The sequence below is a fragment of the Lissotriton helveticus genome, chromosome 7, assembly GCF_964261635.1.
Source record: "Lissotriton helveticus chromosome 7, aLisHel1.1, whole genome shotgun sequence".
Classification (NCBI taxonomy): domain Eukaryota; kingdom Metazoa; phylum Chordata; class Amphibia; order Caudata; family Salamandridae; genus Lissotriton; species Lissotriton helveticus.
The window spans coordinates 134,630,075-134,653,360 of record NC_136068.1 but is presented as its reverse complement, the minus strand read 5'-3'; the positions used below and the strand labels follow the sequence as shown (position 1 = coordinate 134,653,360).

The 23,286-nt window shown below is 44.9% G+C and overlaps 1 protein-coding gene across 1 annotated transcript in view; it reads left to right on the top strand.

Annotated features, from left to right (window-relative positions):
- Positions 1 to 5,047, top strand: part of RBCK1 (RANBP2-type and C3HC4-type zinc finger containing 1) — a 193,928-nt gene extending 188,881 nt beyond the window's left edge. The window contains exons 12-13 of the mRNA XM_078651729.1: positions 4,248 to 4,391; positions 4,774 to 5,047. Of these exons, the coding sequence (XP_078507855.1) occupies positions 4,248 to 4,391; positions 4,774 to 4,854 (225 nt within the window). The 3' untranslated portion in view covers positions 4,855 to 5,047. The remainder of the gene's footprint in view (positions 1 to 4,247; positions 4,392 to 4,773) is intronic.
- Positions 5,048 to 23,286: the final 18,239 nt, after the last annotated feature.

The following is a 23,286-nucleotide window of genomic DNA, read 5'->3' as shown; positions in this document are numbered from 1 at the left end:
ACTGGAAATTGGCAGTTCCCTTGGTCATAGCAATTACAATTCCCTTTAAATTGTAGTCTTTGTCTAAGGACTAGCTGACCTTTATGTTAAGGAGAAACCATAGTTGTGAAGGGTCTTGCACACCACAGTAATTTTGTAATGGTCTCTACTTGAGGCTGCATAAATGAACTTCTGCAGACAAAGACATGAGGCCTCTATAGAGGTCACCTTTGTGAGCATTCCTGGAACTGATGATATTGATATGAGAGGACTCTGCATCATTAGTGGTGACCATCAGTTTTGCAAACCTTATATATTGGTGATGCCTTCTAGATTGAGATATGAAAAGATGGAAGTCAACAAATGCTGTCCAGTCCTCATGATGCAGTCTAGACTTTGTAGCAACTGTACCATTGTCAAACAAGTCCACATGGTGAAACTGATTTGAGTCATGGTGGTCTAAAATAGGCAAGTTCTCCTGGTCACTTTGAGAACAATGAAGAACCCAACCTCAAGCCCTTCTGTCTCTTGAGCTGGTATGAGTTGATTGCTACTAGAAGCAAACTAGATCAGGGCTGCACCACTCGAAGAAAAACAAATTATTACATATAATTAGAATTGAATGATCCTCAAGTTGATTGAAAAAAGTTTCTTCTTTATTGTTTTGTTCTTTAAAAGCCACAGCCAATGCGTTTCGTCCTGTCACGCAGGACTTCTTCAGGGCTGTAAGTTAAAAATATAAATAACATATACAATACATTGAAACGTACATATCAATATATATATATATATATATATATGTGTGTGTGTGTGTATGTATATATATATATACATATACATAAATAAAACATATAAATCAAATGACCACACAAACCCTAACTACCACAATACAAACGATCAATGAAAACGCAGTGATGTGTACATGTAACATGTAGAAAGAGACCAATCCCAAGGGGCCAACGCTTGTGTACAAAAACAAATCACAACCTCATCAAAAGATTGAATAGCCCTGCTATATAGACATATGGCTAGAGCAACGAGGGAGAGGGAATATGGATCATAATGAGTAAGAACAGTAGCAGAAGCTGGTGTTTTGGAATCCCCTGCAGAATGCCTGGAAATGATTCCTGAGATTCTGGAGAGAAACCACTGGGGGGACGGGTGAAAGGAGGAACAGAAACCTTCCGATATTATTTTTGTTGCCTATTACTCTTGAATGGTGGAACCCCATTAGGTTTGAAAGAAAAGTTGACCTTCCCTGGTATAGGTGCTTCTGAATCACTGGTGGGATTAGGAACTGAACTACTGTAAGAGGGTTCATGTGAATTCAGGAAAGTTGTCGAATTGGAAATAGACTTGTGTTTGGAGTGAAATGTGTGCTTTGTGGAAGACTGATTAGGGCGGCAGATTGTTTCTCTTTAGTGGCCGTAAACCATTTGGGAGCCTGTGAAAGCTCCAAGACAGCCATTTGTTAGCTTTTAGCAATGGAACTCATGAATTTACCTGTCACCACCCCTTTTTACCTTTTTCAAGGCCTTTTTTGGAGCAAAGTACAAATACAGCTGTGCCATCAAATGACCATAATGTACTCATGAGCAGATCTATTGTGTGCCATGCCTTGGTCTCGCTCAGGTACCTACCAAGTCTTTATTGGTTTGTAACTGTTGGAAGGTGGCTTCTTTGACTTCTGTGGTGTAGAAAGGGAACTTCCCAGCAGCCTAAGATGGCATAGCTCTGCAAATATTTCAACATTGTCCGGTTCAGAAGTAATAATAGGACATCATGTTGGACGCGTTTACCTGTATTAATGATATTGTGGTAGCTCTTTTCCCCTGACACTCACAAGATATTTTTTTCAGGCCAAGTTGTGCAGCTGCATGGGATCCAGGCTAGCATTGGTAGCTGAGTACTGGATTCGGCAGAAGCGAAAGAACCTCCAGTGAAAGGAATTTGAGAGGGACTACTGAATGTTTTCGAAGGTTATGCTCCCACGACCTGAATGAGTCAGGTGTTCTTTACCCTGGTCCTCTTATGACTTGTTTAGGGTGGAATAGGTAATCTGGTATCATGAAACCCCGAGCCTTGTGGCTTGGTGGTTCTCTACCAAGGGATATTCACAACTGTGTATACCTAGCAAATTTACCACCAGAATGGATGCTCTGTTGACGACCGCACTGATACAGCTAATGAGCCTGTTCCCAAATCCTTCTACCTATATGTGCAATGCTTTCTCCTGTTAGAGCAATGGCCTGCAGCAGTACTTGGCATACCTATGACATTGACTGAGGATAGCAACTCACAAGAATAGAGTTCCCCAAACAAACCACGCGTACCTTTCAAGGATCAGCCACAGAGAAGATGCTTAGAACTGTCTGCATAGCATGTAGCATGTTCTTCATCGAATTGTGTGGGGGGAGAGAGCGGGAAAAATTTAGCCAATCAAAGTTGTGAAAACCAAAGTAAAAAAAAGTCACCCTTCCACAAAAGTAGATAACAAAAAGGGAGACCAAGCTCAAAGATGGTGCAGATTCAGGAGAAGCTCTTGCACGTGTCTTGCCGTAGGTTGAAAATCATGAGCTGGGCTGGTTGGGCCCGGTACAAAGGGATTCCTCTGGAAAAGCGGAGGCCTCTGCTCCTTCACTGGATGAGGAAATTCAGACTTTTGGGGAAATGCATACACCGTGGGAGGGGGGGGGGGGGGGGGGACATTGTACGAAAACTTGCATTTATCATGTTTCGGGTCACGGGGAGACTGGAGGCTTATAGCCAGGATGTATTTATGCACCAGTATGTTATATCATTGTACATGACTGTGTTTAACTCGTAAAATGTGATGTACAAAAATGAATCAAGAGCTGGATATTTGGCTAAGAAAGGGTAGCTTGTGTGGTCTGTGCGAGCTGGCGGTACTTGCGTGGAGACCCGTTACAAAATGTTGAAATAGACAATCTCTTGGGAAGCTTTTTAGCGGTCCTGCCTGTGATGTAAGAATTTCCAATAAATTGGGAAAGAGGAAGAGACAAGAGCAAACAAAAAATAGTCCTTGATTTCTATTAGGGTATGTAATCCCTTGTACTGTTTGTTCTAATAGATGGACTTGTTGGATCAGCAAGTTGGGGTGTGTACTTCTGGGTCTCCTTTGATCTGGCAGTACAGCGATCCCCATGTTCAAATAGGGATCTCGTGGTTCTGCTTGCCGGATTTGTCATTCCAGGATAATCCAGCTTCTATATGAATGTAGTCCTCATATCTCCATGTTGACATCCATGTTTTTGCACGATTTGATCATAAATTAGCCTCCAGTTTGCCATATATGTGAAATCTGATAGAAGGGGGCAATTTCCTAACATTTCATGCAACACAGCGCAGCAAGGCAGCACAGCGCAGCAAGAAAATGAGCTGCGCTGAGTAAAAGGGCGAGAGCAGAAATGCACCAAATTTACAAATTGATGGCGCATTTCGGTGGCCTCCTTGCATAGCCTAGCGCCAATGTAGGCATCCTTGCAACATGGTGCAACTGTGCCTGCGTTATGAGCAGGATTTGGTTTGTGCAGGAAGGGCCACCTTCTGCACAAAAACAATCCTTAAGAAATTTTCCTTTTTGCATGTGTGATGCAAAATGAATCACACATAGGAAAAGGAAGTAACCAGGAGAAATAAAGGCATTTCTCCTCATTACACCTGGGTCTGGGAGGCATACTGTTTTGATGCTTTCCCTCGTTTACAACTCTTTCCAAATTTGGGAATGCACCAAAATCAAGGGATGTGGATAAGTGGGAAAGCCCACACTCCTCGCATGGAACGCCTCTCTGCTGCAAGGTATTGCAAGGCAGCAAAACGCACTGCCTTGCAGTATGTTGGAGTTTTAATTCATGCAGAGCCACTCAAGCTGGGTTTGCATTGCTTAGTAAATTCCAGTTAACCTCATCACTGCAGCGCAAATTCCACCGCAGTGCTGAACATTTCGATCGCGGGCGTGGTCATGACTGCTCCCGGCCGTCATCAGCACGGCCGTCATGAGTATGAAAGAGATTAAGGGCTTGTGTTGCAAGGGCAACGCAAGCCCTTAGGAAATGTGGTTTTACATTTTTAACTGGCTTACTCTGACTACTCGTTTGTTCTTACATTGATCACAAAGATGACATCTGTATGTTTCTGGTTCCAGGCCTTTGGACGAAGTAGCCCTAAAAACTCTTGTCACTGTATGCGTGTTTGCTGCTTTTTAAGCTGTTCTGGGACTCATTGTCTGTTCTGGTGATTCCTTACAGGAGATGGTGCAGCAAGGCGTTGCTATGCTTTGCCCCCAGTGTCAGATCATTATCCAAAAGAAGGATGGCTGTGATTGGTTGAAATGTGCAGTCTGTCACACGGAGATCTGCTGGGTGACGAAGGGACCTCGTTGGGGACCAAAGGTGGGTGCAAGGATAGAACTACTGAGTAAGCCGGTTTATGAGACCTACTGTGAGCATAGCCAACACAATGAGTGGCCCATTTGACCATAAAAAGAAGGGCCAATGAAAGGCACGCTGGAGGACCAGCAAGTAGGAGAAATGAGGGGCTATGAGCAAGGCCACTCAAAGGAAAGACATGCTAGTAAAAGGCCAGTCCCTGGAAAACCAGACTGGGAATATGGCTAGTCTAAGAGAAGACCTGTAAAAGGAAGGTCAGTTGACATATCTGAAGACATATGTTAGGGTGAGAATAAAACGCTGGTGAGGGGGCGGCAAGAGACTCTAGAAGTTTGGGTCTGCAGACTGTGAAGTCAGCCATGTTGTTTTCTGCTTTGTCTTCTAGGGCTCTGGAGATACATCCGGAGGCTGCAAGTGCAGACTCAATGGCCCTCCCTGCCATCCAAACTGCCAGAACTGCCACTGAGTTAATAAACCAAAGCCGGGGCAGAACCCGCAAGAGCCACTACCTGACACTCAAGTTCGATATCCTTGCGGAATGGGGGGAAGTCTATAATTATCTCAGGTGATGGACAATCAGTTGGTATGCTTACACTAATCAATCATTCCAGCCAAAGAAAGTGTTTTTTTTTTTATTTTAATAAATACGTTAATCTAAACCTACCCCGGCTACAGACTATGTATTTGCTGCGCATGCTGAACTGCTTCTAGAATAATTGCCCATATAAAAGCTGCTGAACACAGAAGTGCATGTACTGCAGCGCACCAAACTCTGCGATGGGGCCACTGGGTCTATTTCAAGCCGGTCTTTCCACAGGAATGACAGGAAGTGCATTGAACTCTCTTCTGCGGGAGCTGCAAGTGTCGCGTATGGTTCTCTATCAATTGCAAGCAGCGCGTTTATGCTTCTTTAAGTGAGGAGCAGGAAGTGCATTGTATGGTTCATTGGCTAGAAGAGGGGCCCATCATGGTATGTACTTGTTCGCTTCTGTATGACCAAGTCAGATGAAACTAGGCCTATCTTCAGTCCTACTGCAGATGTTTTTCCCTACTTCTGTGTGGCCTTGGGACAGCATTGTTACAACAGTAGAAACAGTACAATGTGCACCTTTGTGAAGCGCATCGCGTTACTTGTACCGCCATTGCTAGCTCTGGGAACACATATCCCTCTGTTCCTGCAAAAAAACTGGATTTCTAATTAATATAGAGACACTTGGTGGCCAGTTGGACTGTGCCTCCGTTACACAGACAGGCGGTGGGCATCTGTCTGCCTCCATTGATGAGCATTTGTGGTTCTGTTAATTCTGCAAGCACAGGAGTGGTGGGGTCGCCATGCTGAGACCGCCTAATGTTTTTATTGAGAGGTGAATAGAACCAAGTGCAGAACGCAACAGCACAGTGACATTAAATATGGGCAAGGCAGTTTTAGGATCTGGTCTCTGAAAAGGAGATATTCCTACATCCAGAAATATGTTTGTATTTTACTTAGGGTATTGTTATAACACAACCCTAGCCTGCAAGGACCTGCAGAATGCTCATCATTGTACGCAGCAATTATATATTCAACTTTCCAACAGGGGTGGAAGCCCTGTTCTTCATCAAGACTAGAGCCAGATTAACTCAAAGGTAAGGCGTGCATAGGCGATTATTTTTGAGGGGATACCAGTCCACACTGGTCAGCTTAAAATGGTTGTTCTGAACCTGTAATCTGCAGAAGCCTGGTGGTCTGCAGCGCCTATTTACAGGGTTGGCAGACCCATATGTCCTCTAACCATTATTTGCTGTTAATCGTAATTGTTTTGAGCTGAACCATTGTATAAAAAATGATTTTTCTTCCTACCAAGTAACAGTTTATTATGTAACATTAATATTTGTTTGAAGTCGACTGTACTCCCTCACCAATGTACTTGATGTATGTATTAATAACATCAAGGAACACATATTTTTTTTAAAATCCTAAGCATTTTAAAAACTATTCTAGCCAGAACTAAATTACTAGCTCGCGATAGATCATGTGTGCATATGCAGTCACTGTTTTCTAGTTGCTAGTTGGAGTATGTTTGAATGCAATCCGCTTCTGAATGAAAATACTTCTAAATTCCTTATGATTTTCTAGAAAATCAAACGGGTATACCCAGTGAGAGAGCCAGATATTGCACCGCTCAGTGATCTGTGTGTGTGTGTGTGTGTGTGTGTGTGTGTGTGTGTGTGTGTGTGTGTGTGTGTGTGTGTGTATATATATATATATATATATATATATATATATATATATATATATATATATATATATATATATATATATATATATATATATATATATATATATATATATATATATATATATATATATACACACACAGTTAAAATATGGTCCTTGGCTTTTTATCACATCATGCTCTGTCCCGTGTCTGTCCGATGCCAATTTACCAATCAATTCCTACTTCTGCCCTCCATAACTTCAGCTGAGAGTTTTGATTTCACATGATTATCTACTGGTTTGTGTATATAGCCTTGCTCTTAAACCGATGTGTAGTCGCTCTCGTATTTAAAGTTCAGTTATAGAAGAAAGTAGATATGCCAAGTTCATATAGTGTCTACTTGTGTGTGTAATATTGTTTAGGCCCAAATTGTGGAAATGGCTTGGGAATCCTGTCTCCCGGATGCAATTCAATGGAATTCTCTGAAGTTAAAATGATTAAGAACCACTGACTTAGGATAGGGCAAAGAAATAGGTTAGAGAACTGCTGGAAAGAGGCGATGAGTCAGGAGACTGTAGTAGAGTCTACCCTGAGAAGGCTTGCTTCCTGCTACTTTCTTTGTGGCACCTTTTAAGTCTCATTGGGACCAACGGGCACATGCATCAACCTATTTAGGAAGTGCAAACGGTGCGAATCGGTAAATTCGGCCGTTTGCGCTTCCTAAATACGTTTTTGGGATGCATGAAACCGAGTTTCAAAATTCGCTATTTTTTGCATTTCTTAAAAATGCGAATGCATTTAAGGAATCGCATTTGTGTGATTCCTTAAATGCAATGCATCAATTTTTTTAAAATTGCGAATTTTGAAATAGGAAGTGCAAATTAACACGAGGTTGACCCTCGTGTTAATTTGCGAAAATCTTTAAAAAAGCAAAAAAATGCATTTTTTAACCTTTCATGTTACAGACACACATGTCCTTAGGACATGTGTGTGTGAAACATGCACTTTAAAATACATTTCAGGGGTGCAGGGGGGGGGTCCTTTGGACCCCCCTCTGCACCCTTGCAATGCATCAACAAATTGCGAGTGCAAAAAAAAAAAATGCAAAACGGCATTGATTCCTATAGGAATCAATGTAATGCCATTCCTTAATTGCGATTCGCAATTAAGGAATCGCAATTTCCGAAAATTAAGAAATCCTAAAAACTTTTAGGATTTCTTGATGCATAGGATTTTGCAATTCCTAAATTGCGATTCCTTAATTTTCGCAATTTAGGAAGTGCAAAATCCTACAATGGTGCATGTGCCCATTAGTTCTTCCTGGTGCATTAATGGCCCACGAATGTTAGTTTTTAGTCAAGGTGATTTAATTCCTTGGAGTTGCCTGTTTTGCAAACAATTACACATGATTTAGCCAATGTAGCATGCAATGTGGTCAAACATCTTTTGACCAAGTGGGCTCTTAGATGCAAGACCAACTTGAAGATGGTGATATGTTGTCTTGCAAGAAGCCCATTTTCCACAGCACATGGGCATGGTTGATAGCCCGGCAGTTGGATGCTAGAAGATAGGACTCGATCTCCAGGGTTAGCCGCACTTGGTGCCATGCTAATTGAGACTTTTCGCTCATGTGCTCTCTGAAGGGTGAGCTGTGAGTCGGTGTAGAAGCCCAGGGAGTCGGAGCTGGGTAGAAATGATCAAGGGCTTTGGTTGAGAATCAGTATTAGAACTGGCAAACTAAGATGTTGATGCCCAGTGGAATTCAAGAACTTTATTGGGGAAAAGCATGTTCTTCACTGATGGAGGTCAGCTGACAAAACTTTCAACTAGTGTTGTGTGTCGTCAGCATTCTAATGTTTAGTTATTTTCAGGTTAGCAAGAAAAACCCTGAGGAGTTCCATATGTAAGTTGAAATTCACGGTTAGCAGCTTTCGTATCGTGTTCTCTGCACCGCCTGACATTTTGCCACCTGGAATGCACTGCTTAAATAAACAAACCAGTTTGGCTTTTGTAGTTTGGTTTGCCCTGTTCCCATCATGCACTGGGACAGGAACAGACTAATTTGCATACAGCCAGGTTCTGAAACTGGGATGGTGCAGTGAGCTAAAAAACGGTGTTGGATCTAGCCCTGATCTCTTGACAGGGTGAGAGTATTCTGCTTAATTCAGAGACTCTGTCCCTCACCACCCCTTGTTGTAAATATTTTTGTCCACCCTAAGCGTCGAAGGGTATACTCAGACATGAGTCCCTTGCTCATTGCACCATCAGGATTCAAGCAAGCCGGGCCGAAGACGGCTGTAATGCCAGAAACCGGTCCCCGGAAGCTTGTTTCCTTCCCAGTGTAAGAATTGGCTTTTGTAGTTTGGTTTGCCCTGTTCCCATCATGCACTGGGACAGGAACAGACTAATTTGCATACAGCCAGGTTCTGAAACTGGGATGGTGCAGTGAGCTAAAAAACGGTGTTGGATCTAGCCCTGATCTCTTGACAGGGTGAGAGTATTCTGCTTAATTCAGAGACTCTGTCCCTCACCACCCCTTGTTGTAAATATTTTTGTCCACCCTAAGCGTGGAAGGGTATACTCAGACATGAGTCCCTTGCTCATTGCACCATCAGGATTCAAGCAAGCCGGTCCGAAGACGGCTGTAATGCCAGAAACCGGTCCCCGGAAGCTTGTTTCCTTCCCAGTGTAAGAATTGGCTTTTGTAGTTTGGTTTGCCCTGTTCCCATCATGCACTGGGACAGGAACAGACTAATTTGCATACAGCCAGGTTCTGAAACTGGGATGGTGCAGTGAGCTAAAAAACGGTGTTGGATCTAGCCCTGATCTCTTGACAGGGTGAGAGTATTCTGCTTAATTCAGAGACTCTGTCCCTCACCACCCCTTGTTGTAAATATAAATAAACAAACCAGCATATGTAGGCATCAAAATGCCAAGAGCAGAAAAACCCAAAGGGAATCCGCAAAGAAAAACAAGCATTTACAATGCAATGGTCTCGGCATTATTAAAGGTAGAGCTATTGGCATTGCTCATGACATTTTTTATTTTTATTTTATTTAAATCATAAATAAATGGCATTGTCATTTATATTGCCAATAGCTTAATCGTTAAATAAATGGCATTGTCATTTACAATGCCAATAGCTTAATCGCTCGAAAATGCATGACCTATTGCATTTACACCCACACAGAGCCACACACATTCAGAGCCACCCACACAGAGCCACCCACACAGTCATTCACTTAGAGCCACCTACACAGAGCCACCCTCACACAGACAGAGCCACAGAGCCACCCACACATAGAGCCACCTACAAAAAAAGCTATCCACACACACACACAGCCACACACACACACAGCCACACACACAGAGCCACACACACACAGAGAGCCACACACAGACACACACACACAGACACACACACACCCAGCCACACACACAGACACACACACACAGAGCCCCACACACACACACGGAGCCCCCCACACACACACGGAGCCCCCCCACACACACACAGCCCCACACACACACAGAGCCCCACACACACACACAGCCCCACACACACAGAGCCCCCCACACACACACACACACACACAGAGCCCCCCATACACATACAGCCCCCCACACACAGAGCCCCCCCACACACAGAGCCCCCCCACACACAGAGCCCCCCCACACACAGAGCCCCCCCACACACAGAGCCCCACACACACAGAGCCCCCCACACACACACAGAGCCCACACACACACATACACAGAGCCCCCCCACACACACAGAGCCCCCCCACACACAGAGCCACAAACACACACAGAGCCACACAGAGCCACACACACACAGACACACACACACAGCCACACAAACACCCAGCGCCACACACACACACCCAGAGCCACACACACACACAGGAGAGCAAGCACAGCCAGGGGGCAGGAGAGCAAGCACAACCAGGGGGCTGGGGAGCAAGCACAGCCAGGGGGCAGGGGAGCAAGCACAGCCAGGGGGCAGGGGAGCAAGCACAGCCAGGGGGCAGGGGAGCAAGCACAGCGAGGGGGGCAGGGGAGAAAGCACAGCCGGGGGTAGGGGAGCAAGCACAGCCAAGGGGCAGGGGAGCAGGCACAGCCAGGGGGCAGGGAAGCAAGCACAGCCAGGGGGCAGGGAAGCAAGCACAGCCAGGGAGCAGGGGAGCAAGCACAGCCAGGGGGCAGGGGAGCAAGCACTACCACCTAAAAGTAGTATAAGGCTTTTCACAGCAGCCAGGGGGGTCACATCATCCCCAGCAGTCTTAAATGTGCTGCTGTTAATTCACATATATATTGGACTAGATTTTTTTTATCATGTTCCATTACACACTCAGGGTTATTGCTATGTAAAACGCTCAGCCACCCATTGAGTTTTAGCAGCGACCCACAAAAAAACTCTGTGGAAGGCCAACCTCAGAGAGCAGACCCTGAGTTTTTTTTTAGCACTCCTCGAAAAATGCCCGCAAAAAGTGAAGCTTTTTGCTAAATTCTTCAAAAATTATACTCTACAAAGTCCACTACGTCAAACCACCCTTGGTAAATTTGGTCATGCACATTTCCCACGTTCACTCACTCATGGTCATGCCAAATGGTTCAAAGTGGGGGGTATTTTATTCTGGCTACTTCCCTGTACACACACAGACACACACACACACACACACACACACACACACACACACACTCCTCACTACTACCATTTGAAGGTGGCCCTACTAGTACTGGCTGTGGTCCATTGCGTCCCCCATACCCCCAGAAGAAAATCCCTTCTAGTGACGCCACTCTTTACGTAATCTTCTTCGACTGATCCTGTCCTCTGTTTTGCTAATTTTAGAGAAATAAAAAGTGCATGCATGTAACGAACATGCTAAGAGCATGCTTAAATAACGCTGTTTGCCGCGACAGCATGTGGCCACAACGGGACTTGTTTCAGTTCTTCTGTCACATCATTAGTCACACAAACTCTGCAGAAACAAGGTCTTGAAGCAAATCTTTGTACCCTGGACTTCAGCATTTGTTGTTTCATTTTAACTACAAAGGAAGTGCATGTTTTTTTCATTGCTATTACTGGTGTTTTGTGTATTTTGTTGGGATGCGTGCTTTATATTGCTATTACTAGTGTTTTGTGTATTTTGTTGGGTTATGTGCATTTTAGAGCACATTTCTTCCTCTGGTATTATTCCATGGTGCCCTCAAAGCTCCTTGGGGCCCTGGGATTCTTGTTGACAGGTGTTAAGGTTGTTGGTTGCGTTGATGTTGTATTTGGTTGTGTTTTGTAGTCGTTGGAGATGAATCATGTTGATTAGAGGAGGCAGACGAATGGGGTGTATATTGATGGATTTCCTTGGATGGTGACTGTCTAGATCCAGTCAGGGATCTGTGTGGATCATTGTGTGCGGATGTGTGTGCCAAAGGTCTTTGAAGTGTTTTGCCATCTGGTGAAGTGAACTGCTGTCCATTCGTGGTTGTTAGGTTCGGATGCACCTTTGCTGGTTGTGTGGAATGGTTTGTGAATGTGGAATAATTGAGTTAACTGCTGGGTGGTTGTTATGCAGATTAATTATACAGCCTGTATTTATCAGTCGGTGGTGTAATATTGCATTAATTTCTCATTCTTTGCAGGATGCTTAGATAAATGTGATATTGCATGAAGTGCTTGGGACTTCATAATGTTCATTCTCTACTCGTCAAAATACTAAATAATAGAGCAGGGGTTACTACAGGGTGGGTGGGTTGATGGATGGATGGATGGGTGGGTGGGTGAATGGATGGGTGGGTGAATGGATGGGTGGATGTATGGATGGGTGGATGGGGACGGGTGGGTGGCTGGTTGGGTGGGTAGGTGGATGGATGGGTGGATAGATGGATGGATGGGATGGTGGATGGTTGGGTGCATAGGTGGATTGATGGATAAATGGATGGATTCAGTAAGTCCATATAGGGGTCACTACTGAGCGATTGGTAGACCGGTGGTGCCATAGCCTAGAGTTTGTGTGATTGTTTACCGGAAAGAACGTAATTTAAAGTTTTGACGAATGCCCCCAGGTTGGGTGTTGACATTGTCTAAGGAGATATGACATAGCCATGGGTCTGCTCTTGTACAAGGCGCCTCTTCATAGAAATGTGACGCGGCCTGGCTCACTTTGCTGCTAACACGATTAATAATCGGAGCACAGAAGATGCCGGTTTGTTCTGACAGCCTGAAGGCCCCAGGAGAGCAAACACAATAGAGGCTCCTGCCTCACGTCTGTGCCCGTCTTGTTTGAACTATTTCACCACCGAAACACACAAGCGTTCCTCAAAAGGCCAACTTCACACAGGAACAAAGTAAAACTGAGATCTCCCGCCTTGGCTGTTTGTATGGGACTTTGGTTTCCTTTCTTTTTGAATAAATGGAATGAACAGGCTGTGGGCCCGGCAGACTGAGACGTGCACTCACACTCACACACGGATACACACACTCAGACGCACTCACACTCTACGATGGTCGCACATGCCTGTTCGCACACTAGCACACACTCCCAAACCCAAGGACACCGTTATTTACACACATACACGCTCAGACACACCTGCGCGGACACATGCAAGCTCGCATGCACTCACACACCAGCAGAGAGCCACGGTGCCACACGCACTCAAACACGCGCTCAAACTCCACCGGAGGCACCGACTGTCTCACACACCCGCTGGCTCACATTCATACAACCCCGCACACACCGACGATCACACACCCACGCCACAGAAACCTTTGAGATGTTTGCCCTAAAACGGGCAGATGGCTGACAGCACGCCCACCTTGTGTTCAAAGCAAGGGGGCGTCCAGCCCTGAGCATCCGACCTTGAGCAACCACCAAGGGGCATCATCAAGAAGGAATAACATGGACATAGCGCTTGCTACCCAGCCTTGAAGCTTCCTAGTCCTGGGTGCAACAGATCCTACCCACGTCTTACCCACCTCAGCTGCACTCATTTTATCGGCTTTACGATGCTGAAAGGCAGAGTCCGAAGCCATATCTTGCACCTGCACTATTTCCCTGCTGATGGCACCTCTATTAACAGTTTTTTGTACGCTGTAGCGCCTCGGGACAGGTCGGTACATTACCATGGGTCTTGTGTTTTGCCCGCAAGAGTCTCGCCTTGTATTGGTGGCATCAGGTGCCCCATCCCCGCAGGTTATGTCAGAGCAGCGTTGATGCGCGTGCCCCGCGTCAGGTGTGCTCGCAGTGAGTAGTTGCTTGTCGGAGAGCACCCCTCTGCCCTGTGTCTGGCGTTTGATGCTGTCGTTGTTGCAAGCAGGCGTGGCGCAGAAGTACAAAGATGCCCTCTTGTGCTCGGTGCCCTGTGCAGCCATTCTTTCCAGTGTGTGTTGAGGTTGTCATTACTGTTTGGGGGCAATGCCGCCGCTGCTGGAGGAGGGAGGGTGTTAGAATGACCTCTGTTAGGTTTGTTTTGAGTGTTTTGGGGAACTTTGCATCTCACAGTTTATACCTGAAGGCCTTGCCAGGCCCGGGCAGACCTCTATTCCACTGGGCATTCCCCGGTAGGCTGGAGAGACAGTGAGCGAAGAGTGGGCATGGCCGGTTGAGCATTTTTACCGGGGCAGTTTTTGGTTCCCAGTCCATTGTGGGCCACCAGTGAGCTTGGCTGGGGAGGGTGTTGGGCCACGCTTGTGACACCTTTGTCACCAGCCTGTGATGCCCCTACAGAAAGAGCACAGTGACAAGGTAGTCATCTTTTGCTATGATTGTGCAGGTGGGTTAGACCTGTCAATCCGCTACGCTGGGCTATCGAGTAACTGAAGTGGCTTCTGGGTTGGAGCAATGCGGACCTCAAATTGTTCGGCCAGATGCAAGAATATATTCCTTATGAAAATAATTATTTGTCAACTGTTATTTCAATCTTCTGTTCCCCGACAGGTTAATGTTTTAAACAGAAATAAAGTTGCTTTGAAAGTTGCCAAATCTTACTCATACTTTCCCAAAAATGATTATTGTGCCTGTGCGTATCTTTTTGGGATGAGTTGGAGGACCACACCTTGCCTTTTACAAACAATTACTGTTTGGTGGCAATTCCTTGGAACACGTTCTGAGGGGCTTTTATAAAGCGCAGACCTAGCCAGAGAGACAAGGCACTATGCGTGTTTACAGGATAGCCTAAGAGCAATAGGGACATGCCTTTCAATGGGAGAGCGGGTGAATGATGTCACAAGGCGTCTGAAAGCCCGGGATGACATCCAGCCACGTACTCGAGTGTTTATTGGTGGTTCTGTTAGAGCCGCAGGTCTGACTAGAAAGAACTCCCTTTCTTTACACTGGTCGTCCATGTACAGGTGTACACTCACCACATGCAGTGCCAGGGACACGGCCGAAGGTGCCCTCGCGCAAGCAATGAACCGGTCAGACCAAGGGTTGGGGGAGCCCCACGGAAGGCCACTACCAGGCTGGTCCTCCGCTCCAGGGGCGCCCTCAGCTCTGCGCCCTGCAGGCTCCCGTTTACAGCTGGGGGCGCCCTGGACTTCAGAGCCCGCGCCTTCAGCACAGCGGAGCAATGAAGGCCGGGCGGGACATTAACCCCTCTCTACCCAGGCAAGCATGCACCTTGTGTGACTTGAGGCCACCCAGAACACCATCCCATTCACTCCTGAGCCTTGGTTGGAACAAGGCACCCTGCTGCGTCACTCCACTGCTTCCACCCTGCATCACTCCATTCTTTCCCCCTGCATCGCTCCACTGCTTTCACCCTGCATCGCTCCACTGCTTTCACCCTGCAGGTGTGTACGTTTCTGGGGATGGGAAACAGCAGAGGAACCCAAAGCACAATGTGAGGATGCGATTATGTAAATATAAATCACACCCCTGACGACATGAATTTCAACCAGCCGCTCCCATCCTAGGGTAATATTCACAGCCGGGTGTATTTACTGCCTTCATAATACATCTGAGTTAGTGTTTGTAGCCCCAACACTCGCACCGCCCCAACAAACAGCAGGAGAAGTCCTTGGCTACCATACAGTCCGCAATTTTACTATTCAGAAACCATCGTCAGAGCAATAGGATTGTAAACACTTGTGGCCACAAATGATATTTTATTTCAGATTTCCCAGTGTTTTCGAAAATTCTAATTCGTCATCACCTAGGTTTACGGGTACGTCCAAGCAAAAAGTCCTAAAAGTACCAGACTTCAAAGATTTTAAAAAAAAACTGTGTGTGTGCTGCAGCAGAACTCTAAAATCCTGGTTAAAAGAAAGGTCTAGTGTTTTAAAAGACTGTACATCAAAATAGCCCTTATTTATTAAATACAGCAACAATCTATAGCAGCCACACGCAATAGCAGGTGTCCCTATCCCCAGAATGTGGGGACATTTGAATTTTTTTGCGATTTTCTATAGCTCGAAGGAGCTATATTGGACCGCTTTACATGATCACCAGTCACATTACACAAGATCATATAGGGTTTTTGTATGCACGAGGAGATTATTTGGCCGTAATCACGGGATTTTGCGCCGCTGGCGAGCCTCGAACCTGGTTCCCCAGCTCCAAACACCACATCCTCCCCCGCCTTCCTAATGTCTCGGACTTTAGGGGGCAAAATACTGTTTTTTAAGCATTAATGTTTTTTAGAGTGTATCCTTCTTATCTATCTGAATACTGCGAAAACCGCCTTCAATTGGATTTCAGTGGGTTTGGCAGTTTATTGTTCTGAATTATTATTAGGAACATCAGTTGCACTGGTGTATTTCAGTGATGATGAATTTTTTTTGGGGCAGAAAAAGTGATTAGCATAAACAGCACCTAAACTCGTAAATTATAATAGTTTGCAGGTACCTTTTTTCAAGGTAAGCAGCGAAATGTTAGTAATTTGTAACTTGATTATCATTTCACCTTGTAAAGTTTGTAAACAATCTTAAGCAGGTCTTACAGTTCGCTTCGAGGCCGCTGTGCGCCCCCTGTAAAAAGTGCCCCGACAGGGCCTACCCACTGGCCGATTCAACTCTGGGGTCACCTCGCCGAAGCAACGTGAGACATCTGTTTTATTCCTGATGTTTCTATCTGAACATTCGCACTACCGGCGCCAATTCCCAATCTCGGGGCTATCGGAGGACAGCTAACCACCTGGGTCAATCAAACTATCAGTCCTCTGCACGGGCCCGGAAAGCGGGCCTCTCTTCTCCATTATTACCCTCAGACAGAGAAGCCTTTATAGTCCATTAATACCTACAGACTGGCCGGGCCTCAAACGGCCCTGGTATCGGACCAATATCTCTCGTCGGTGTCCGGGACCGTGCGCCTCACACACCCCCAGAGCGGACTCCGGTCCCTGCACACCCCGCATCCTTCCCCCCCGGATCCTGGCGTCTCGCTCGGTGCGGTGCTCTCCTCGCCCCGCAGACTGTCACTTTGGTGGAAGCCGAGAGCGGCTTTATTGTGTCCCCTCCCGGCAGCCTGGGGTTTTTACAACTTCGCCAATGAGTAAGCCGCCTCCCATTCACCCTCTTTGGGCTCTTTGTGTGTCTTCGGTTGATGATTTATAGAAATAAATTAATAACGCTGACTACACGTGCTTCCGGGTAGGCTTTGTTTTGGTGTCTGAGCCCATTTCACCCACTGGTAAAAAAACAAACAAGAAAAAATAAATGGTGGCCGCAAATGTCCGTAATTTTCGGAATCGGGGGCATGTTTTTTGCGTTCTGAGTGACGGATGACGTCACAGGGCGAAAGAACGCAAGAAACATGCCCCCGAATCCGAAAAAGATGGGCCTTCAACCAAGAGACACCCCTCTCCTCCAATGGCTGGCCTCCGTTTAGGAAGCCAGCCAATGGAGAAGAGGGGCGGGTTCAAGTTCCCCTAACTAAAAAACATAAAATCTTCAGGACTCCGCCCACTGCTACGCAGTGTGACGGTCCCTCGACCTAAAAAGTAATAGTTCATATAGAAATGAAAGAGGATGTAAGAATGTGTTCTTTCGAACTGAAAGGAAGTGAACCACTTTAGCACTGTGCAGCAAGGAGGACTGGTGATCAATGGATTCCAATGTGCTGCCAGCTGAGTAGCCTGTGTTGACCCGAGTCTTTAAGTGAACGGGATGGACGCCCAATGGCAAGTGATGCTAGTTAGTGTTTGGTTGAACAGTATCATCACTACATCTAAAAGTTATAGTTATTAAAGAGGGTTACAATTTATGAAATGGAAGTGGGTGTCTCTCTTGCAAGCAGGATGATGTCAAATTTAAGATGTTTTATTGGGCTTTTGATGGGATGGCTTTAATGTAGGAATGGATTAAGATCTGCTTCTTGAAGTGACAGTTGTTACGGAGGTTTCAATGCTCTAAATATCTCAAATCAGCGGTGTCAATGAGTGCCAAATGGATATGTCTGGTAGGTGGTTGACCAGGTGGATGACTATCCTCTCAATAAGCATTAGTTGTAGACAAATGAGGTCTGTAAGTGAGATGAAGCTCTGACCAACACCCTTGAAGGATCTCCGGTCATCTACATCTGCCTGCTTTGTTTTTCCTCCTCTGTTCATGTTTTTATTTTGTCATTGAACTGTTTAAAACGCCTTTAGGGTACGAAACGTCCCTGGTTAGGAAAATTAAAAATCCACTCACAGTTGGTGATCCGTTTTCCATTTAATAGTGCGACACCCTTGGTAGCTTTTTTCCCTAAATAAAAGAAAAACCTGCATGCGCATTGTTAGGCTCGGCTGTGAAGTTTTGACAGTAATTACATGTTCGAGGCATATGAGCTGCAGATTACACACTATACATAGATGGCCACCTAGTGTTAGGCCCGGATGTTTGCAGTTTGTTTTGTTGTAGAAAAGTCTTTGGAAGTCACGGGATAGGTGACTCCTCCTTTGGATGATACTGTGCATGGGCACCGGCTCCATCCCCAGATTGTTTTTTTCCGCCATCGGGCTCGGATGCGTTTCCAGCGCTCCGTTTGGGAACAGTTTTCCTTCGCCGCACAATCCTCACCACCTTACAAAACTTAGTTTCGAATGCTTTCCAGTCGACGCTACTTTTCAACATCGAGGATCTCGATTCCGGTCGTCGTCGACGGCCTTCGGGCCTAGCTAGGCCTCGACTCCAGCTCATGGAAAGGACACCATTTAAAAAGTGTCCTCAATATGGGTCGAAGTTTTCCCACACAGACCTTCATGAGGTGTGTAACCTCTGCCTCTCTCCGGAGCACGAGGCAAAGGACTGTTCAGCTTGTGCCTCTTTCCGCTCCAAAAAGACTATACGGGACCGAGGAGAACAATGGCTCAAAGATCTTCAGCTCCGTTTCCGGATGACATCTTCGAAGAAGGCGTCAACGTTCCAGAACAACACGACGTCGACAGCAGCTCGAGGCAGAAGATTCCGAGGTCGAGGACATCACTCCAGTGCAGCGGGTCGTAAGTAAGACCGTCGACCCCAACCCTTCCTCGACACAGAAGGCCCCGGTCACACCCTCGCCCTCGGGCTCGGGTGCACACCGGCACTCTGCTTCTACTGCCCCACCTTCGGGCCCGGCTAAGAAGCCAATTAAGCCTTCAGGCGACTCGGGCTCGAGTCGGCCTTCACACGGTGCCGGAGCACATCTACCGGCACTGAAAAAGACAACGGCACCGACTACACCTACATCCAAACCATCGGCGCCGAAACATATCACTACTCCTTCGGCACCAAAACCCAGGTCGGAACCAAGCAAACCCGCTTCGGATTCCAAAAAACCATTGGATCTGAAAAAACCATCGAATCCAAAAACCATACCAGAACAGAAAAAATCCTCGGAACCGTAAAAAAAAAACTTCGGAGCCAAAAAAGACTCCTGCTTCCCCAGTGAAAGACATTGTCAAGAAACCAAAACAAGCCATTTCGGTGCACAAGCCTTCCTCCACATCAAAAGATCACCCTCCTGCAGAGGATTTACCTTATCCAGACCCTGCTCAAAAGACTCTAGCTAAGGATCCAATCACTGGACACTTAATTTTGGCCTCAAAAAAGCGACCACTGGACACACCAGCTCCAGCTCCGCATTCAAAGAAGGACATGGCTACCTCTTCCCTAAGACTGCCTTCCCCTTCTCTTTCACCCGTACCATCACCACATCCTCCCATACCACAGCATTCCCCAGCATCCTCCATCATACCAGACAGGGATGATTGCTCTGATGATATGGGGGTAACATACCTGATCCAGCCACGCCTACAGGATCCCCTGACCCGTGGGATGTTTATACCACCCCAGATTTCCCAAATGTCCCTCAGGATGACTTATACCCCTCAGGATGACTTATACCCCTCAAGGCCTTCCCCACCAGAAGACACTATAGGGTTTAATGAATTAATTCACAGGGCTGCACAATATCATGGAGTGGACATGCATACAGACCCTGTTGAGGAAGACTGCATAATGGATACCTTTGATAATGCACAAAGGTCCTCATCCATTTTACCAATGCTCAAAGGAGTGATCAAGCATGCCCATGAAGTCTTCAGGGACCCAGTCAGAACTCTGGTCATTAACCCTTGTATAGAGAAAAAATATAAAGCTGCTCCCTCAGACCCAGCATTTATAAAAGGTCCAGTACCATTAGACTCACTTGTAGTTTCCAATGCACGCAAGAGAGCAAACTCCTATGGACAACCACCTATAATTATCTAGGTGTGTGGCTGACAGCTAAGGTAGTTACCAAAACTCATTTGGGTCACCTGAAAACCAAGTTTGCAATGAGCACCACGAGATTTAGCCAACTTAATACAATTTTAGAAAGCCCATCAACAAAACCAATTAGTCAGGTTCTTCAGGCCTCCCTTTTACCAGCACTTAACTATAGCCATGAAGCCTTTCCAGACAATCTCAGCAAAACAATTAGCAAACTTCAACTCCAAGCATATAAGAGAATTTTCAGACTCCCAAACCACACAAGAGATTATAAAATCAGATTAGAACTGGGTTTGGAGGCACAAATGAGGTCTAACAAGGGTGCCTTCTTGAAATATTAATACAGGATTATTAAGGACCCACTGAACACCTTGAAATCAACCCTTCAACAGACCATCTTAATGATGAATCCTTGGTCGAATTATTTAAATAAATCAGTGGATATACTCCAAATAGACACAACAAACTGCTTTCACATTCATCACTTAAAAAGATCCTTAAAAGGCAGATAAAAATGCAGTCAATGCTCTCTGATTTGGCCAAATTAAAGTCAAAGAGCACTCTGGTATTAGAAGCAGTGGCCATATCATACGACACCCAAGAGCAGCCTTATCTGAGACCACAGCCATACCTCCATCGCTCAATCGGAAAAACATGTTTAAAACAAATTATGGCTGCAGGGTTGATGTGCCGAAAGACAAAAGAGATGAACCCAAAATGGCACTCCCTTTCCATGATAGTCACATGCAGACTCTGCGGATATCAAAAGGAAACGTTTAACCACCTTTTGTACTGCACTCTTGAATGCCCGCCCTTGCTAAAAACCCTTGTTCCTCACACAATGGTGACGAACCTGCAAAGAGGCTACGAATTTGGGGGCATATTACCAAGGGCCATTATCGCCGCTTTAGCGGGACTTTTTCCCGCTAAAGCGGCGATAATTTTATCGCCCTATTACCAAGCTGTCGCTAACACCTGTTAGCGACAGCTTGTAGGCGATAGCGGGCATTTTGGGGCCCGCTATGCATGTCAGCGATAATTATCGCTAATAAGCATATATTTAACAAGGACCCCCTGAGTACACGGAAATGAGGTTCCTAGAACAGGGAAAAATAAACAATTGATATGTAACAATCTAGGCAACACAGAGGATAGAAATTGGAAGGTAACTGAGCTACAACGTTAGTTTTTGCTAAAAAATCCACAATTTATTCAGAATTAACAAAACACATACAATATCACATTTCAAAATTAATAAACAATAATAAATTTTACACAATAAAAAAATTCAGAACATCATATAAAAAAGATCCAATTGTTTATATGGATACATATAAGGTAAAAAAAGGGGGGTTAAAGAGAGTGTGGCAAGTTATTTCTCTACGCGCGTTTCGGCGAACCAGCGCCTTCTTCTGGAGCAGCCACGAAAATTTCTAAAAGGAAAATTATATACAAGGAAAATTATACATAATATCAAATATATTCTTTAAAGCATGGTTTTAAGAAATGCAGTTTACAAATTCTAACAGTAGTCTAAGATTTGTACTTTCCTATTTACATTAGTCATAATATTTTGACATATCCACATTTTTGATTTCGTTTCCTTGCTTTACTGGCAGCGACAAAATTGAAAGGCTAGTAACGAATACAGGGACCTATAGTTAGAAGAAGCTGGCGAATATTATTGTGGAGCTATGCGATTCCAACTATAGCATACATTTACAAGAATTGATACACTGTATGGGATTAGTGATTCCGAAAGTCAGAATCCAGGAACTTTAAAAAGGATATATAATAGGAAGTTCCTAGAAACAGTTGTGAATAGACTTCTAAGTTTCGTTAGATAATAAGATGTATCTCATAGTTATAAACCACTTACATGGAGATGAAAGATTATATGTAGTGCCCAATGGCTATAACTGATTCTAGGTGAGAGAATTTACTCTCCTATTTTCTGGAAATAAATGGACTTCTACGTTTCGTAAAATAAACAGATGCATCTAATAATTGTAAGCACTTACATAAAAACGGAGGATAATATGTAAAGCACGATGGTTGAATCTGGTTCTAAGTGAGAAGTTTTACTCTCCTGGTTTCTGGAGATAGCACTATAGACCAAAAGAAAACAAGGGGGAACAAGGTAGTGTTATATATAAGTCAATAGTTAGTGTCTCGAAATCAAGGCATTTATAATGATGATTTTTACCTATTTCAATTTGTGTCCTGGATAGATTTCCAAGTTCAGTTTTTGCTATTTGATGCTTTTAGGTCATAGTTTTTTAGTTTTATATTTCCTATAAACATACATTTTGGAGTTTTAGGAATTTATTTTAACTAAATATGAGTAGAATTCACGTTTTCTTTACACATTATCCAGTGAAGTCGATTAATTACCTGAAAAATTTAATAGAATATCATTTAATCCCGCCGACCGGAATCAATGAATCACTTAGGCCAAGAGAGGGCTTGGTTACTTGATACTACGATAACACAATCCTCATGATGTGGGGATCTTGTTAGAGGTAATCTCCTGTATGTTAAAGGGAAATATTTTAGAGTGAATGTTTGTTTAAATTTAAAACAACAGGAACTTAGTTAGTGTTTTCCATGCAATAACAGATACATTTTGGTTACCTTATTAATTTACTTCCAATAGGGTTGATAAGGTGAGGTTTAAAATAACTCCCTGTCTGAAAAATAAAAATCAAAAGGGATAAAGTTGGGACGAGTTGTATATATAAGTAGTAAGTCAGAGGTGAGAATATCACACTAAGTGATAAGAAGATCTTACCCAATCGAAATTAACAGGGCTCTCGATTTCCGGCGGCGGGACGCGGGGTTTCTGCAGTCGTGTCAGGATGGATAATACCTGGATGCGCCGAGAGTTACGTTTTTATAATGCGACTAATAGGCCGATGTGATTCAGGTGTGCTCCGTGTAGAAAGAGGGAAAGGGCTTACTATTGGGCGCGATAGAAAGAGGACTCTATTTTTAAAGCAAGTCGGATGAGGATAATCTCTGAACTTCCCTT